Source organism: Oratosquilla oratoria, chromosome 30 (genome assembly GCF_046742065.1).
Source record: "Oratosquilla oratoria isolate Oo_2021 chromosome 30, ASM4674206v1, whole genome shotgun sequence".
Classification (NCBI taxonomy): domain Eukaryota; kingdom Metazoa; phylum Arthropoda; class Malacostraca; order Stomatopoda; family Squillidae; genus Oratosquilla; species Oratosquilla oratoria.
The window spans coordinates 50,505,063-50,523,254 of record NC_134806.1 but is presented as its reverse complement, the minus strand read 5'-3'; the positions used below and the strand labels follow the sequence as shown (position 1 = coordinate 50,523,254).

The following is an 18,192-nucleotide window of genomic DNA, read 5'->3' as shown; positions in this document are numbered from 1 at the left end:
ACAATTCAAATCCTCCTCAGGGGCAAGTTGAACCAAGGGCATGGTTAATTAAATTCCATGCTACAAAATCCACTGTAAGGGGAACTGTCCTAGCCTCCTGATAGGTGGGAGTTTGTGACGTTAAACCATATCACCATGAACCACATACAACCTCCAGGGGTAATAGCTGTCAATCCCAAGTCCAGCATGAGGGAGGATCACAGTGCCCGAGCAACAACCACTACCTTATACAGACATCTCTGCATTCATTTCTAGATATCTATTTCTTATGAGTTTTCATTCCCCTAAAGCTGGGTCCACACTTGTTGCATTTCCACGAATCGTATCATCTTTGCGTACCATACATATATATATACCAAGGCTTTTTTCCCCCTTTCAAGGGGGGTAGCCAAAAAGAAAAAGGCATAAAATCATTCCCACCCATTCCATCCCTGAATACACTCCACACCCCTCCACCCTCCCTTTTATCTTAGCACCTCCTGAATGACCAGTCATCCCTGCACCCTGTCCACTGCCCTGGGTCAGAAGCAGTATCGCAAGACACAGCACATTCACAGCATGGCCACTTCATTAAATCTTTGCGTACTACCTAGTGATACAATACGGTGCAACAGGGTATTGTACCCACTTGTTGGTGGATATGCGACAAGTGGGTTTAATACCATGTTGCATCATATCATAGCACGAGGTGGTATGCAAAGATGATACGATTCGTGGAAATGCAACAAGTGTGGACCCGGCTTAGGACGTTTACAAATTTCCCTCATTCTACATTTACCTCCACCTGTCTCACCACTTCCTCCAGTCTCTCGCACTTTAAACTCTCCTTCACCCCATTGCCACAATCTCCCTTCACACTTCTGGTCACCTTGCTTTTGGCAATACAGTAGAACCTCAGTTCTCAAATATCTTGCAAGTCAAATAGATTCTTGAACATAATTTTTTTTAATTATTTGCCTCAGGTAGTTGACCAAAACATTAGTTCTTGACCAAAAACCTTCAGAATTTTTTGCTGCAGTAGTTGACCAAAGTATTTCTGAATGTTGTGATCCAAAAGGCGACCATGATATTGGTTTTCGACCAGCCCCAATGGACATTGGGGCGAGATTCAACATCTTGTGGAAAAATATTCCCTTGATAAAGCTGTATCCAACAGATCAGCAAACTTGTTTTGGTCCTTGACTAACTCAGTTCTGTTACGTTTTTCTAGAATGGATTGTGGTCAACAACTGAGGTTCTACCGTATTTATGAAAACAAGTACATAGCCCCACGGATCTCTCCCGCTGAAGACCTGCAGCTTCCATTTATGGAAATAAAACACAAATTAGGAAATAAAGTCTTTATCATTTTCTTTTTCTTCTTCCTGATATACTATTTCTTTTCTTTCTTTTTTCCTTTTCCCTTTTTCCCTAAATCGTCGTCAATTTGAACAACGTCATACGGGAAGTTCAGTTTGCGAGGGGTCATGAACTCTCTGACATTGTCGTCGGTCACCGTCTGTCGAATGTTCTGGTGATCCTGAATCAATTTCTGTAAAACCTGTTGAAAGAAACAAGTTGTAAAATCAACTTTAACAATGACTTATATAGTGATCGAAATATACAGAACATTCGACATTAGTGTCTTCTTTTTCCGACTGCGGGATAAAAAGTTTATTTTATCAATGTGCTACAACATTACTTTATAGTGAATGACTTATAAAAACAACCAAAATCCCATGTATCCAAACACAATCGATCAATCTGTTGTTCCTGGTCCCCCATGCAGAAAACCCGTACTCTTCAGATAACTAGCAATGGCAACAATTAAACACAAATTATGGAAGACCACATGTCTAGAATATGTGAAGAAATAGTTTTTCCACATAGATCCATAAATATGTGGAATAGCTTAGAAAGTGATATAGCCAAAGCTCAAACAAAACATAAATTAAAATCTAAATATGATATCTGGAAATCAAAGATTAAATTGTAAGTGTACGTGAATTTGAGACTAGGTATAAAAAAATTGGAGATTAGGAGACAGGACCCAACAAATTTTTCTCCTTTCCTGTATACTACAATTAGTTAAATACATATTTACTCATACTTCATAGTATTATCCAGGGAAGGAGCTACACTCATGGAGTCCTGTCTCTTTTTCCATTGATGCCAATTAGTTTTAACTTAGAAAAGGTTTTAGTTTGGGCTACTAGTATGTCAACTTCTAATCTATTTTCAGTGTTGGTGCACTTGTAAGGAAACCTCTGTTCATCTTCTATAGAATTTTTTTTTAAGTGGGCCCTACATGATAAATTTTATTGTGCAATAGTATTGGCCACTTGGCTGACACCATCTGCCATTTGGGTTGTAACTAAGGGGTTCCGGGCATCAATAATACTGTACAATACATAATATTGCGCAATAATATTGATCATATAGGGCCTGGTTGACCACAATCTTTATCACTATTTTACTTAAAAAATAACAATACATACATATATACCAACAGGCTTTTCTCCTTTACAAGGGAGGTAGCCAAAAGTCAAAGGCATACATCCACTCCCACCCATTTCATCCCCACATACTCCACTCCCATTCACCACCCCTCCCTCCCTCTTTTCTTGGCTCCTCCTGGATGATGGGTCATCCCTACATCTCACCCACTGCCTTGGGTTAGAAGCAATGCAGCAAGACACAGCACATCCACAGCATAGTCACTTCATTTAGTAGGCAACCCCCCTCTCCGTCCCCTCATGCAGAAAAAGAGAAGACGGGGAGAAATCCCTTCGGGCTGCGTCCAAATATCATTCACACATAACTGCTCCCTAACACCCCACCCCATCCCCCACCCACCCCCTTCTATGCATCACAGCATCATTCATAAACACTTTCCACTCACCCCTCTCTCAGCCTTCTCCCCTCCTTCCTCAACAGACATTTCCCCCTCTCAATGCCCCTTTCAACCCATCCACCTATTTCATCCTTGGTCGCCCCCTTATGTTAACTCCATCCACCTCTGCCTTCCACACCTCTTTCACCACGCACTCCCTCCATGTGTTCAAACCATCCCAACACTCCCTCACCAACCCTACCTCCCAACTCCTCTTTTCCCTTGTAAAGCAAAACTATACAGGCACTCCTCCAGTCCTCTGGCACTCTATTCTATTTTTGACCAACATTAAACAATCTCACCAGCCAGTTCACCATCGCTGTACTCCCTTTATTAGACACTCCACATGATACCTATCCAACCCAGGTGCCTTGCCTCCTCTCATTATAATAGAAAAAAATAAACAAGATAAAATAAATTAATAAAAATAGATATCTATTTTAAATAAATGAAAGTATACCTTGATGAGTTCTGCTTTCAGTTCACCGGTCAGCATCTGTCCCGACGAATACTGCTGACGAATGTTTTCCAGCTGCTCGTCATCTTCGAGGAAGAAGGTGAGGTATTTGTAAGACACATCGACTTCACAATCGCCTCCCTTTTCTCGGTGTTCTTCGATATTATCCCGTCCACCAGAAAATGCGTATTTGTTTATCTGTGGGATGAAATGGACTATTAATTGGTGTTCCTCACATTCATTTGAAGAAATATTTTCGAAACCTTTTTATTTAGTTAACCAGTTCCTATACCAAGCTATCTATACTCCAAATATTGTCCCATCCACCAAAAAATGCACATCTATTCATCTGCGGAACAAAACAGCCTGTTAATCAGTTTTCCCCACATTTGCTTCAAAGATGTATGTGAACTATTAATTTTTATTGAATGTTCCCTATAACATATTTACCTATATACTAAAAGGCTTCTTCCACCTTATAGGGGGGGGGAGTAACCAGTCAAGGCCCCACCCACTCCAACACCCATCTGTTTTGCCTCTCCTCCTCTTAGCTACTCGTGTATGAAGAATCATCAGTCTCATGCCCACTACTGGGTCAGTCCCTTCCCTATTACCCTCGCCTTTACCTCCTGCACCAATCCATTCAAGTACACATTAACCCCTTCCATATGGTGACGCCTACATAGGCTTCATGAGGAGCAAGTGGGTACGCGAGGCTGCCATATCGGCGTGTTGATTATATTTATTGTAGTTGTACCAGTGTGAACCCCAAACAAATCAAACAGGCTTCATCATATTTTCTATGGTTATCAAAATTCACGGGTGAAAGAGAACGAGCATTACAGGGGTTACTTTATTTTCTATAATGCGAGTATTATGAAGCAACATTGCACGTCTGGCAGCTAATGCTGCCCGCAAGATTTTGGCCCGGAGTGAAGAGGTTAAACAGCCATAGGAACATGACACATCCCTGATGCCCCACCTTTACCTAAAACTACTTGCTCTCTTCATTTCCAATTCTAACACTCTTGACTGCCCTTAACAGCTTTCTCCCAATTCCATATATCTACAAAAGCTCCCACAGAACTTTCCTGTCTATCCTGTCATAATCCTTTTCCAAATCCATAATTCATTAAATTGGGGCTCTACTGTACCTTCTTTTTTATCATGTTGGGTGTGTCTGTGAGGAAGATGGAAGAGTTCTCATCTGAGGCACTCATCTTGCTAATGGCCCCTTGAAGCGCTGGGAAGAAGGTGCTGTGGAGCAATGCAGGTTTCTCGAAGCCCATCCGGGGAGCTACGTCACGCGTCATCCTAAAGTATGGGTCCTGTGAGTTAAAGTAAAGATGTGATGTATATATCTTTTTCTATGATACATGCGTAAAGGAATAATATAATATATGTTCATATATATATATAATAATAATACATACATACATATACCAAGGCTTTTTCCCCCTTACAAGGGAGGTAGCCAAAACGGGAAAGGCATAAAATCACCTCCACCCACTCCATCCCTGAACACACTCCACACCCCTCCACCCTCCCTCTTATCTGAGCACCTCCTGGATGACGGGTCATCCCTGCACCCTGTCCACTGCCCTGGGTCAGAAGCAGTGTCGCAAGACACAGCACATCCACAGCAAGGCCGCTTCATTAAATCGGCAACCCCCCTCTCCGGGGGGTTGTTTTTGTTCCCTACACCGGCTGAGCAGTCCTGTCTCCCTGAGGAATGCCACAGCTGGAAGGGGTTTTCCCACAAATCCTTTATAGTGTATATTGTGTTGCTGGCATGCATGATTGTGTACAATGCAGTCTTTCATAATATGTTGTACAGTATAAGGTGAAGTGTTGCATCTTGGGCAGTTGTCTGCAATGCTGTCATCCAGCCTCTTCCGGTAGCTTAGAAGGGTTGGATGGTGGCTGAACTGTAGTCTGGTCAGGTGGACTCTGTCCTTTCAGGGGAGAGAGGATTCAGAGGGATGGATATCAGGGAGTCTGGCATGCAGCAGTGAGTGATATGATTATGGATATGCTTCTGTAGGCTGGTGTCTGTGGAGAGTGACAATAGAGTATTTTTGTGTGATATAGGTATCTGGGTGTTGTTTTGATGTTTCTTAGCATGTGTGGGGGTTTGGCTATGTAGTGTAATGGATATGATGTGTTTGTGGAGGATGTGGCAAGTGTTTGTGTGCCTCTTATGTCAAGGTTATCTTTGACTTAGAGGACTTTCATTTCATGGTGTAAATGGTCTATAGGTGTTGTATTTGGGCAGCCTGCAATTGTTTTCAGACTTTGTTTTGTATGGCCTGAAGGCTCATATCATTCATCACTGGGCATATGCATTGTTTGTATATTGTAGTTTTTTTTTGCTTTGTCCAATTGATTTAACCATGTTAAGTCTAGGTGTGGATTTAGTCCTTATGTTTGTGATGTGTTTTTTGAACGACATGGATGTATCGTATGTTATGGCAAAAAATCTTGGGTGTATGTGTGTGTGGTATGAGAGTGTTGTTGATATAGAGGCATGGTATGTATTTGTGTTCAGCTGTCCAACAGGTGAGAACTGTGGCTGTAGATTTGGTTGGGGCTATTTTGAGTCTATTTGTAGTGAACCATGTATTGAGTGTATTGAGATATGGTTGTAATGTTTCTGCAGCTTTGTTACAATGTGGGCATGTAATTATGTTGTCTGTGTAAGAAGAGATTTGTATTTCTGAGGTGTCAGGTGTGGATATATCATGTGTACATAGATTAAAAAGTATTGGGGACTGAACTGAGCCTTGTGGTACTCTTGCTCTTAAAATTTCTGGTGTGCGATGATTGGTCAATATATGACACATAGGCATTTCTACCTGCCAGATAATTGGCCAACCACCTTTCAGTATTATTGTGCATGTCTGTGTTATATTTTTCGTTTGTGAGATTGTGATGGGGGATGGCATCAAAAGCTTTACTGATGTCTAGAGTTATGAGAAATGTTATGTGTGAGGGCTTATCTGAATTGATGCCATCAAAAACTCTTTGTGTGAGGTTTATCAGAAAGTGTTTGTGGAGTGCTTGTGGTCTAAAATTGTGTTGTGATTCAGCAAGGGAGTATGTGTTATGATGAGTTGTATTATGAGGTGTTCTGATGTCTAGAGTTATGAGAAATGTTATGTGTGGGGGCTTATCTGAATTGATGCCATCAAAAACTCTTTGTGTGAGGTTTATCAGAAAGTGTTTGTGGAGTATTAGTGGTCTAAAATTGTGTTGTGATTCAGCAAGGGGATACGTGTTGTGATGAGTTGTATTATAAGGCGTTCTATGACTTTGGAAGGGATGAAGAGAAGTGTGATTGGGCAGTGTGATGCTGGAACTGTTGGGTCTTTGTTGGGTTTGGGGATGGGGATGCTTTTCCCATGCTTCCAGATGTCGGGTATAGTGTTGTGTGAATAGCTGTAGTTTGCAATGTTGGTGAGTGTGTGTATGCCATGTGGTCCAACATATTTTGGTGGTGATGATGACTGGAAGGGGGTCAGATGTAAGGGCTCCGACCATTTTCCATGAGGTTGTTGGGAGCATGGAGAACATAAGGTAATGTCAGGAGAGGAGAGGGTGTAGAGGGTTTAATGGAGTATGTGTGACTAAGGGTAATGTTCAAGATAATCAATGAGTCAAGTTGTGGATCAAACCCTCTGTCTGTGTCAGGGTTGTTGACACACCAGGCCAACAACTTTGCCTTGAAGTCACCACCCAGGATAAGGTTAGGGATGGTGGAGATTTGATTAAGGTTAGGCCTAAGTGTTTGGAACTGTGGGGGGATGATTGGTGGGTGTGGAATAGCATACTGGACATAGGACTAATGTGAACTAGTGCAAGGGTGGTGTACTGCATGCCTGACCCCCTGATGCCTCCCACTACAAGGACCCCTTTCATACTTATAACAAAGCTTCCTTTATGTATGTGTGCTTACAACACCTAGCGCCTTCGCCCACACCCCAGTTGCTCTTTAGATTCCTTGGGTACTTGACGTGCCCCCTCTGTACACATAACCTACCGATTAATAAACCCACGAACCACACAACCTGTTTCACTGCCGCCCTTGCAACATGCTTGCAAATAGTAGGAGGGATGTACAAGTTAACTAATGTCATTGTAGATTTGTTACCTCTTCAGATTTGTATTGACTGGTTTTCTCTGGTCTCTGAAGTAGGGAGGAGGGTTTTGGTAGTGGCACTTGTGTCCACAAAGCAGATGGACTGGTGGATCAGGGTGATGAGTCCACTGCCATTGCCATTGGTCCAGTTGTGTCTAATGGTAGTGAAATTATGAAATGAGGGTGTTTTGTGTGAGCGTTGTAGTTTTGTTTCTTGTGTGACGGTAACGTATATGATGTGTCATTTGAGGAAGTGTTTGAGTTCATGTATTTTTGTGTTGATGCCATCAATGTTATGTTGTAAGATGTTGATGTTGTGTATTTTGTATGGGTTGTAGGTTGCTGTACAGGGTTGGGGTAATGGTGGAGAAGGATTAGGATCTGGGTCAGGAGGAGGAGGAGGAGTGTTTGGGTAGGAGGGAAGGGGGAATGAAGATTGCAAGTGTGGGGGTGTGGGTAAGGGTACTGTATGGGGGTGGGATGATGGAAGGGAAGTTACGGGTGGGCAAATAGCACAGGTGTGGGTGTTTGTGTATTTTATGTCAGTAAGTGTTGTGCAAGTGAGGTGGGCCCAATTTTTGCATGGCTTGCACTGAACTGAACCCTTTGTCTGTCGGCTCAAGGTGATGGGTTTAGAGCATGCTGGACATGTGTATTTTGTGGTGAGCCCAGGATTGCTCTCAACATGTAGGTTTGCAGGGATGACACTAACTCCCTAAACTTCACATCTTTACATAATTCTTACCCCAATACAGGGAACAGATATTTTGCTGAAACCAAACCTACGAAGCCTGGCAGACGACAAACCCACCTGATCTATGGCACACGGAATAAGACACGGAACATCCTTCTTGCCACCAAAGATCAAAGGGAAGCTGCTACTAAATGCAGGAGCTGCCTGTATGGCTGGGAACATGATCTTCCCAATCACTGAGCTGTCGTCGAAGCCAAAAATTCCCTTCACTTGGTTGAATGTGACCCGCTTTTGGACTCTCAGGACATTTCTGTGAAGAAAAAGAAGAAAAATAAGGATTGTCTTATTTTAAGTTGGTGTAAAATTTACGAAAAGAACAACTGATTGACCGATTCAGTTTAAAGTCATGAACATACATATACCAAAGGCGTTCTTCCCCCTTACACGGGAGGTAGCCAAAAAACAAAGGCAGAGAAACCACTCCCACCCATTCCAGATTTATTTATTCTAAGGTGATTTGAATTTTACGAAAAGAAAATCTGATTGACCGATTTGGTTTAAAGTCGTGAATCCACATAACTACTGTCTGGCCAACTATTCAGTTTTACAATAAAAAACTCCACTTGCTCACAGCTATAATTGTGACATATGAAGTGGATGAGAGAAGCATCCCTTTGGGTTGCACTTTTTTTTTAATTACTCCAAATCTCTCTAAATTCACTCCAATCTTTTCCACTTTGTTTTGTCTTTTACTGCGGCCTCCAGGCGACTTGTTGGGTCCATAAGTCACTCAGGAAAGACATTGCAACATTGTCTGGGGATTATCAGTGTGGGGCACTGTAGTATGTGGTGCTTTGTATCTCCTGTGTGGTGGTTGCATCTGGGGCAGTTGAGTCCATGACCGATTGTGGTTGGGAACTGAGGGTCTACTGTAAGTTGTGCTGAGAAAGTAATGCAGTGTATTTATCTTGTGGTTAAAGGAAAGATGAGCAAAGAGGATCAGTATAACTGGAACAAAATGGGTAAGACTTTCTCTTCCCCATGCCCAGCTCCTCACACTGTGAAAGCGAAATTAATACAATGTTGGTTTAAGTTTTACATAATTTGATATTACCAAATTATGGCATGGGGATGGGGTACGTGTGAATGATATTTTGATGCAACCCAAAGGGATTTCTCTACGTCTTCTCTTTTTCTGCATCAGATGGAAACGGGTGTGTGTTTGGGGGGGGGGGGGTTGCTGATTAAATGAAGCAGCCTTGCCATGGATGTACTGTGTCTTGCTGCATTGCTTCTGACCCAGGGCAGTGGGTGAAAAGCAGGGATGACCTGTCATCTGGGAGGAGCCAAGAAAAGAGGGAGGGAGGATGGGTGGTGAGTGGGAGTGGAGTATGTGGGGATGAAAGGGTGGAAGTGGATTTTGACTTTGGCTACCTCCCTTGTAAGGGGGGAAAAGCCCTTGGTATATGTATATGTATGTACTAAGAAATGCCAGACTAAAGTAAATATTTAGTTGGGAAATATGCAGTAAAAATGTGATAATTGACAGTAGTCAGTATTTTTGGAAACACAATCATACCTATGAACTTCATTTTTGCTTTTGCAATTCATTTTTCTTGAGAAATTGTATGACAGTGACTAACACCTCAGTGGATGCTGTGGCTATGGATAATGAGCAATTTGAGTTGTTCTCACCTTCTCTCTTACAACACCTCTTTTCACATCTGTATTGCGTGAGACCTGAGCACTAGATGACAACAAGTTCTGTGTCTTGTGTGTGGTGACTGAATCGCAAAATCAATCAATCAATCAATAAATCCATTGCCCCTGGTCTCTTTTGCAGAAAACCTGCAGCCTTCGGGTAACTGGCAACAGCCTCCGGGAGGGATCATTTGTCACTCAAATAAGATATATTGTGTTGTTCTCTGGGTACTGCCAACATGGGGCAATGTAGTATGAGATGTTCTGTGTCTTTTGCATGGTGGTTGGATCTGGGAGTGGATTTTATGTACTTGTTTTTTGGGTACCTCCCTTGTAAGGGGGAAAAAGCCTTTGGTACATATGTATGTATGGTTGGATCTAGGGCAGTTTGAGTCTGTATCCAGGTCTATTCTGTGTTGGTACCATTCCAATGCTGGATGGCGTTATGAGCACAAATGTGCTAGTGTGGCTCTTGTTAGGTGTGGGAGGGCTCTTTCTCTCTCTGTCTTTCTGTGGGACTTATATCTGGAGGTTGTTGTTGTACTGAATCTGATGGTCTTTCTTGAAGGGCCTGACAGATGACCAGACATAATACTCCATCAACAACCCCCAGATGCAAGTCCCACAGAAAGAAACGCTCCCACATAAGACCCACAAAAAACATGCTTGTGCTCTTGATACCATCCATTATTAACCACTTCAATACGGGACTTAAATCTCGCGGGCAGCAGCCAATGCCAGCCGTACGACGTAACGAAATAATATTCGCATCATAAAATATAGTCGCCGCTTATATCGATCGTTCTCTCTTTCACCCGCGAATTTTGAAAACCACAGAGAATGGGATTAAGGGCGCATTTGGGAGAATGTAAAAACACAGGGGCGACTACAATAGATATAATCAAGACGCCGATATGGCAGCGTCGCGAATCCACTTGCTCCTCATGACGCCTACGTGTGTGGCACCGTATGGAAGGGGTTAAGACATTACTAACACAGAACAAGCCTGGTCACATGTTCAAACTGCCCCAGATACAACCACCACACAGATGACAGAATATCTCTTACTACAATGCCCCCACACTGACGATCCCTGGAGAACAACAACACTTTCCTAAGAGAATTATGATCCCACCTGGAGGCTACAACCCAGTTTCCCAGAAGCCACGGGTCTTCTGCAAGAGAGATCGGGGGGAAACAGATTGAAATTACTGCGGCTTGTGTGTCGCGACTGAATTGGAAAGATACAAGAGAAAAGAAACCCTCTTACTTGTAAAACTCTCCACCGATGAACTCCATGTCAGAGAAAATGAAAGTCTTGTTGACATCAAAGCCGCAGGCGATGATGTCCTTTGTATTTTCGTTCGCCAGCTTCCTGCAGGTCCCCAGTTCAAGGTCCTTCCACAGGTATTTCTCGTCATCCGTCAACTGGATGACAAGAGGAACATCGAAGACGTCCTGGAGCCATTTGGTCATCATGAAGGGGATGAGATGGCCGAGGTGCATCGCGTCCGATGACGGCCCTCGTCCTGTGTACAGGTAGAAACTCTTGCCTTTTTCAACAAGGTCCAGGATCCTTACATTTAAGGCAAAATGAAGATTAGAAACAAATAATCACACAAGAAGATAATTTCAATCAAAAAGAAAATAAATATTAAAAAACTAAATAAAAATATTGAACATAAAAAGTAAATACATTATGTCTAGGACAATCTTAAACATAATGCATTATAGTATTCATGAAGTAGATCATAATCTATGGTATGAATACTATAATAAAGATAATTACAAAGAAAGACACCAAGGATTTATGATATCTACTGTGTCTGTAGCACATTCATCAGTGACAAATTACACTGTATACACATATCATTTGACATGAAAAATATTAAAATTTTCAAATGAATGAAAACTGTGTCTACTGTGTCTATAACACATTCATCAGTGACAAAATACACTAACTGTATACACAAATTATGAAAAATATTACAATCATTATCAAATTAATGAAATCTTAGCAACCAGATTGAAAGTCAAAAACAGTATAATGGAAAGACAAAAAAGTAAAACACAATTGTATACGATTGTTGTGAACAGCATACCTATGCATTTCTCTATGAGAGAAGAAGATCCCTCTCCGTAAGAAGTGGTGAGGTTCCGTCCCAGTCACTTTTTTAAACCTCTCAAGTAACGCTTCATCTATTTTGCTGGACCCAAATATGTCTGGAAATTGCATGGAAAATAAACACTGTCCTGTCACACTACACTTGTAACTATCTCTATCATTAATCAACCTGTTGCCTCGGACCTTTTTCAGACAAAACCCAGTTCCTAGGGAATCTGGACCACCAGTTTGCCCCACAATTCATTTGGGAAATCTCTCTCATGATGTCATCTGAACTGGATAAGGGTTGGATAACGTATGGAATTTCATGAGCTCCATGAACCAGTTATCAAAAACTGGCTTAAACAGGCTACAATACAGCCTAAGTGATATCTACTGGCTACTGGCCCCGTGAGAGAAAATTTGGTTAAAAATTTTTAATCCCAACACTGCATACACACACTACAATGTGTAACAGGTAATTATACATGCTGTGCCTATAGTTTATGAGCATTAACAGTCCGTACTATAAGAACCCCAATACTGCAGAATGTTATCTCTTTATTAATTCATCCTGTGGTCATTTCTTATAACAAAGAAAAAGTAGCACTTACCGATCAGTTTATCATAATCAACTCCTTTCTGTGACGATGCGGTGACTGTCCACGGATCAACGTAATCCTCTTGCTCCTTCTCCTTGTCCACCTCCACTTTGGTTTCCTCGGCTGTACTCATGGTGAACTGCCAAAAGCATAAACAATTTCAGGTTTAAAGTGAAACATGCTCAAAAATATTCTGTATCTCATTTTCATTTATCCAAATCTATGAAAAAAAAATCCATATCCATAAAGGCCTGAAGGGATTTCTCCCCATCTTCTTTTTTTCTACATGAAGGGATGGAGAGGGGGGCACCGATTAAATGAAGTGGCATTGCTGTGATGTGCTGTGTCTTGCTACACTGCTTCTGACCCAGGGTAGTGGGCAAGAAGCAGGGATGACCCATCATCCAGGAGGAGCCAAGATAAGAGGGAGGGAGGGTGGATGGGAGTAGAGTATGTGGGAATGGAATGGGTGAGAGTGGATTTTATGCCTTTGTTTTTTGGCTATCTCTCTTGTAAGGGGGAAATAGCCATTGGCATGTATATATATAAGAAATCCTGAAGTCTTCATTGCAAATACTACATATATGTCAAGTTAATTTCACAACAATTCCATAAAATTAGACACTGAAGGCTTCCCAACCACACACAGGGCATGGGCTGCATATGCCCTGAATACTTCTGGCACACTAGCGACACCCCTATGGAGCAGTGTCACACAGCAACATTTTATGGTGATGATGAGCCTAAGACAGGAAGCATGTATCTGTGGTCAAAATCATCACCTTTCCCTTATATGCTTGGGCTATTGGGGCAGGTGGCCAACCGTCACGACTGGGAATTGGAGAGGAGTGCCAGATTCCAACCCACAACAAAGCAAATACGAGACCAGCATGCTTTCAATGACACCACCAACTAACAATTGTTTACTGTTGGAAATGAATATCTACTCAAAAATAAACATGGATCACTTCCAACTTTCACAATCCCTCCTTTCTATAACTATCCTTAAATTTCTTGTCCATGACCTCTATGGTTTCGCATGCAGTGGGGTGTGCTTTGACTCAACCATCCCCCCTTATAAGGAGATAAGGGCCCATGTTAATTATGCATGTACACATGTATGCATATATATATATATATATATATATGTGTGTGTGTGTGTGTGTGTGTATGTATATATGTGTGTATTTATCTGTGTGTGTGTGTAGGTGCATATGTATTTACCTGCATGAAAGTGACAGTTGCTGACAAGTCTATCGAAATAAACACCACGTGAGGACGGAGCCTTTATTAGTACGACATTTTGCTTGTTATTACAGCTTTTTCAAGTCCATAGTTGTAACATACAAGACTGAAAATATATAAGAGGAACAGGGGGAGGGAGAGAGGGAGGTAGGGAGCAGTCACTGAATACTGGGAAAGGTTAAGGATGAGATGGAACAATTGAGTGGGGGAAGGACTTTAGCTCACAGCTGAGGAACAAAAGGAAGAAGAAAATAAGAAGGGTGAGCAATTGTCTACTGAGGGTGGACAATGACCTTAAGAGGAAAATGGGGATTTCGGAGGGCAACTAGGGACGAACTAACGATTTATATAGCTTGTTAATGAGGGATGGACTTTTGAAGTCAAAAGATCATGCAATCAGTCCTACAATCTTATTTGCTTTCTCAGAGGCTGAAATACACTGCTTAGATGATTTGAGATCGTTACTGATAATTACGCTGAGATCCTTTTCACTATCCACTTTTGTCAATGAATTTCCAAATAACTTGTAATTGTACTGTTATTTTTACCTATGTGAATAAACTTGCATTTACTTGTGTTAAATTTCATTAGCCACTTATCAGACCATTACAGTAATTAATCTAAATCTTCTTGAATATCTAATTGGTTTAAAAAACAATATTAACTACCCTCTTATAAAAGAATATAGCCAATGGCACAGTTCAAAATATATTCAAACATCGATATTACTTTCCAGATTTTGGGGTTCCAAAAAAATAATAACTGTTGAATTATCAAGAAAATCAAAATATGATCATTGGTTTGACGAGCAATATGAATAAATTCTGGTACAAAGTCCATCCCATCAATCTATCTCTATATACCAATAGGCTTCTTCCCCAATATAGGGGGGTAGCCAGCCCAGGCATGTACCCAACCTCACCCATCCCAAACATATGAACATAAGAAAAAAGGAGACTGCAATAGGCCATAAGATCTACACTAGGCAGTTCCATGTCCATTACCACTTATTATCCCCCATCCATAAAGTTATCTAACCTCCTCTTAAAGCAACCGATAGTTTCAGTGCTCACTACATAGGTACTAAGTCCATTCCATTTGTTGACCACTCTGTTGGTAAACCCGTTCTTGCCTATTTCCCATTTGTTTCCTTCTCATCTTAGTTCCTCATGGATGAAGGGTCATCCCTGCCCAAGTCAGAAGTTATGCAGCAAGATGAAAAAATATATATATATATACCGTATATATATATATATATACACACACACATATACATATATATATGCTACAAAGCCCTCTAAGAGGGGCACTGTCCTAGCCTCCCAATAGGGGGTAGGAATGTGTGATGTTAAACCATATCATATATATATATATATCTCTATATATACATATATATATATATATATATATATATATATATATATATATAAACGTCGGAATAAATTGACGAACGTCGAGTCCAGCGTATGCTTTCTCCATAATATATATATATATATATATATATATTTATTTATATTCACAAACAACAAGAAGAAAGAAGAAAAAAGAAAAAGGGAAAAGAAAGAATGAGTAGAAGAAAATGTCATATATACAATGCATGCCAAAAACCTGTTCCTACCTTATAGCTATTGTGAACAATTTCTATTTCTGCTTTGCTGGACTTGGGAAAATTTTGTCTCTCAGCACCAAAGCTTTCTATGTGTCTAAACCAGCGACTCAAGTTCAGATGGCTTGGTGCTGGAGGAGTTTCGAGCTTTGCAAACAAAACGGCATCAGCTCTGGTAGCACAGTAGCCTTCTATGTACGAGTTATGTAAAAAAAATTCATCGAGTGCCTTGGATTCAAGCGAGTTTACTGGCATTATTCATCTGGAAAAGACGGGGATGTTAACAAGCCTTTCAACCATTTTTGCACGTAGTATATGATTAAGACTTCTAAAAAAAAAAAAAACATAAATAAATAATAATAATAATAACAATAATAAATAAAACATAAGGGTTACAAAGATTGGTGGCAGAAAGACGAGGACATTAACAAGCCTTTCAACCATTTTTGCACTTAGTATATGATTAAGACTTCTAAAAAATAAAATAAAATAAATTAATAGTAATAACAATAATAAATAAAACATAAGGGTTACAAAGATTGGTGGCAGCCAGATAATTCTTTCTGGCTTTCATCTTGCAGGACCATCAGAACTTATGGAAGCATTGGAGCAAGAAATTATGACAATTTTTTTTTTTTTTCACATTTATCCTCGGTACCCCAGCTAAGTCATATAACTGGCTCCCTATTTATCTATCTATATATCTTGGCTTTTACCTCCCTATCGAGGAGGTAGCCGAGTCAAAAGTCTTCCACCCACTCACATTCATTCCATTCTCATCCTAACCTAACCTCAGTAAATTAAAATGACAATGTTATAAATTCTGCTGTAATGTTGCAAGGTTTCCAAGACCCTTTGGCTAAGGAGGTAGATACAGGGTTTTCAACAGTAATCTAGCTCACAAATTTTCCATTTTGTAATTGATTTTCCTAAGGTAATTTTTTCTATCTATAGACCAAAAGCTTTTCCCCCTAATATAGGAGGTAGCCAAGTCAATGGCAAGTACCGACTCCCACCCATTTCACTCTCATCCACCACCCTTTCCCCCCTACTTCTTAGCTCCTCATGGATGACACGTCACCTCCGTACTTTGCCCAGTGCCCTGGGTTGGAGGCAATGAGCAAGACACAGTACAACCACAGCAAGGCCGCTTCACGTCATCGGCGACCCCCCTCAAAAAATCCCTTCGAGCTGCGTCAAAATATTCAAACATAAGCAACCCCTATGCCCACACCTTTCCTTGCATAACAATATCATCTATACAGTCACTCTCACTGGAATAAATAATGATGCATTTGATTTCTGATTTGGCTTAACATCATGCCCCACCCCCTCTATCAGGAGGCTAGGATGGTGCCCCTCACAGAGTGTGGAATTTAATGAACTGTCACTTCAATCTCTATCGCACTAGCCTGCTTGGCGAACATCATTTGATATTAAAACGAGTATAATGTTGCAAGACATGCCCATAGATTGAGTGTCATTTATTTATTCCGTACTAGCATGCACACACACATGTAATAGGTATGTTAGGTACACGATGTCTGATCTTGGTGGTAGTGGCAAGCTTCAACAGGACCCCTATTGTGTGATCTGACCCTCAGTCAAGTTGACTTGACCTTTGGGTCATTGACTTGACCTTTGGGTCAACCACCGAGAACACCCGTGTTCTCAACTAGCAGATTCAACCATATAAATGATATAATAATTCATCACTTCTTGTATATATTTATATAAAGTGAATACTGAGTGTCCATTCTCATTTGCCTCAAGTATATAAAATGTAAATAAACACATAATAGATGTTACAATAATAAGTGTAAAATAATAAAAATATATTGTTGACAATTACCACCATTTTCTTCGTCAACTCTGCTAATGGGAAGTGCAGTCACAAAGGTGACACAATAAAGACTTGACTTAACTATTCTATCTTGTGCTGCTGTTGTATGGCATATTTCATGTTACCCTTCCTAGGCTAGGGTTTGTCACCAAACTTTTACTCGTAGTTATATCCAGATAACCCGCCCCCCTTCTGTTGCCAAGTCTTCCTCTGGCTAGATTATAAAGCCATTTAAATTTTACACAAACAATAATTAATACATAAAATAATATAAAAACGATAATAATTTTGCAAACTCTTTTGTCTTTCACACTTACTTAGTGTACAAAATGAAGAAAAGTACAATGCTATTCTAACAGACTTTATTTCTTTTTTAACCTGCCAGCTACTCTAATCATACGATTATAGATAACGATGATACGCCATACGGTTAGTATCATTATATATATAGAATATCTTAACATTTTGATACATAGTAACACTTATTCATGTTTTACTATTCTACTGGAAACATAGACATATAGATAACGTTCTATGGTTAGGCAAAAGTTGAAAAAATACTAATGCACAAATATAACCATACTAATTAATAAAATATGTCAATATTTGATGACAGTCACAATCTGAATCTCTTCGCAAAACATACAATCTGGTCTTACGATAATGTGGATACTTTTGAACTTTTACTACTTATTTATAAATTTTCCTCACAGTTTGCTATGCGATTTATCATTCTCGTATATAATAAAACCTGTAAACACATTTAATTTGTTAATTTTCTCACCCATGCGGCTCCTGTCCTTTTGCTGTCAGTCCAAAACACTCGTGTTTTCTTCCGCTAGCAGACGTACTCCACAACATCAGAAATACCAACCGAACAAAATCAAACAAACTTTTTTAATAGTCGTAAATGTAATTGTTCACATAGTT

General features: G+C 40.4%; 1 protein-coding gene across 2 annotated transcripts; it reads right to left on the bottom strand.

The window, feature by feature from the left end:
• Nucleotides 1–1,325: 1,325 nt before the first annotated feature.
• On the bottom strand, nucleotides 1,326–18,192 carry TrpRS (Tryptophanyl-tRNA synthetase). Of its 2 annotated transcripts, XM_076213020.1 has the most exons (9): nucleotides 18,047–18,177; nucleotides 15,432–15,681; nucleotides 12,581–12,707; nucleotides 11,965–12,085; nucleotides 11,133–11,438; nucleotides 8,279–8,471; nucleotides 4,484–4,657; nucleotides 3,333–3,527; nucleotides 1,326–1,540 (listed from the first exon to the last, which is right to left on the bottom strand). In XM_076213020.1, the coding sequence occupies exons 2-9, from the start codon at nucleotides 15,672–15,674 to the stop codon at nucleotides 1,373–1,375; spliced, it is 1,527 nt and encodes a 508-aa protein (XP_076069135.1). In that variant the 5' UTR covers nucleotides 15,675–15,681; nucleotides 18,047–18,177; the 3' UTR covers nucleotides 1,326–1,372. The 2 variants fall into 2 exon arrangements, with proteins under 2 accessions (XP_076069135.1, XP_076069136.1); XM_076213021.1 differs by lacking the exon at nucleotides 15,432–15,681 and having other exon boundaries at nucleotides 18,047–18,192.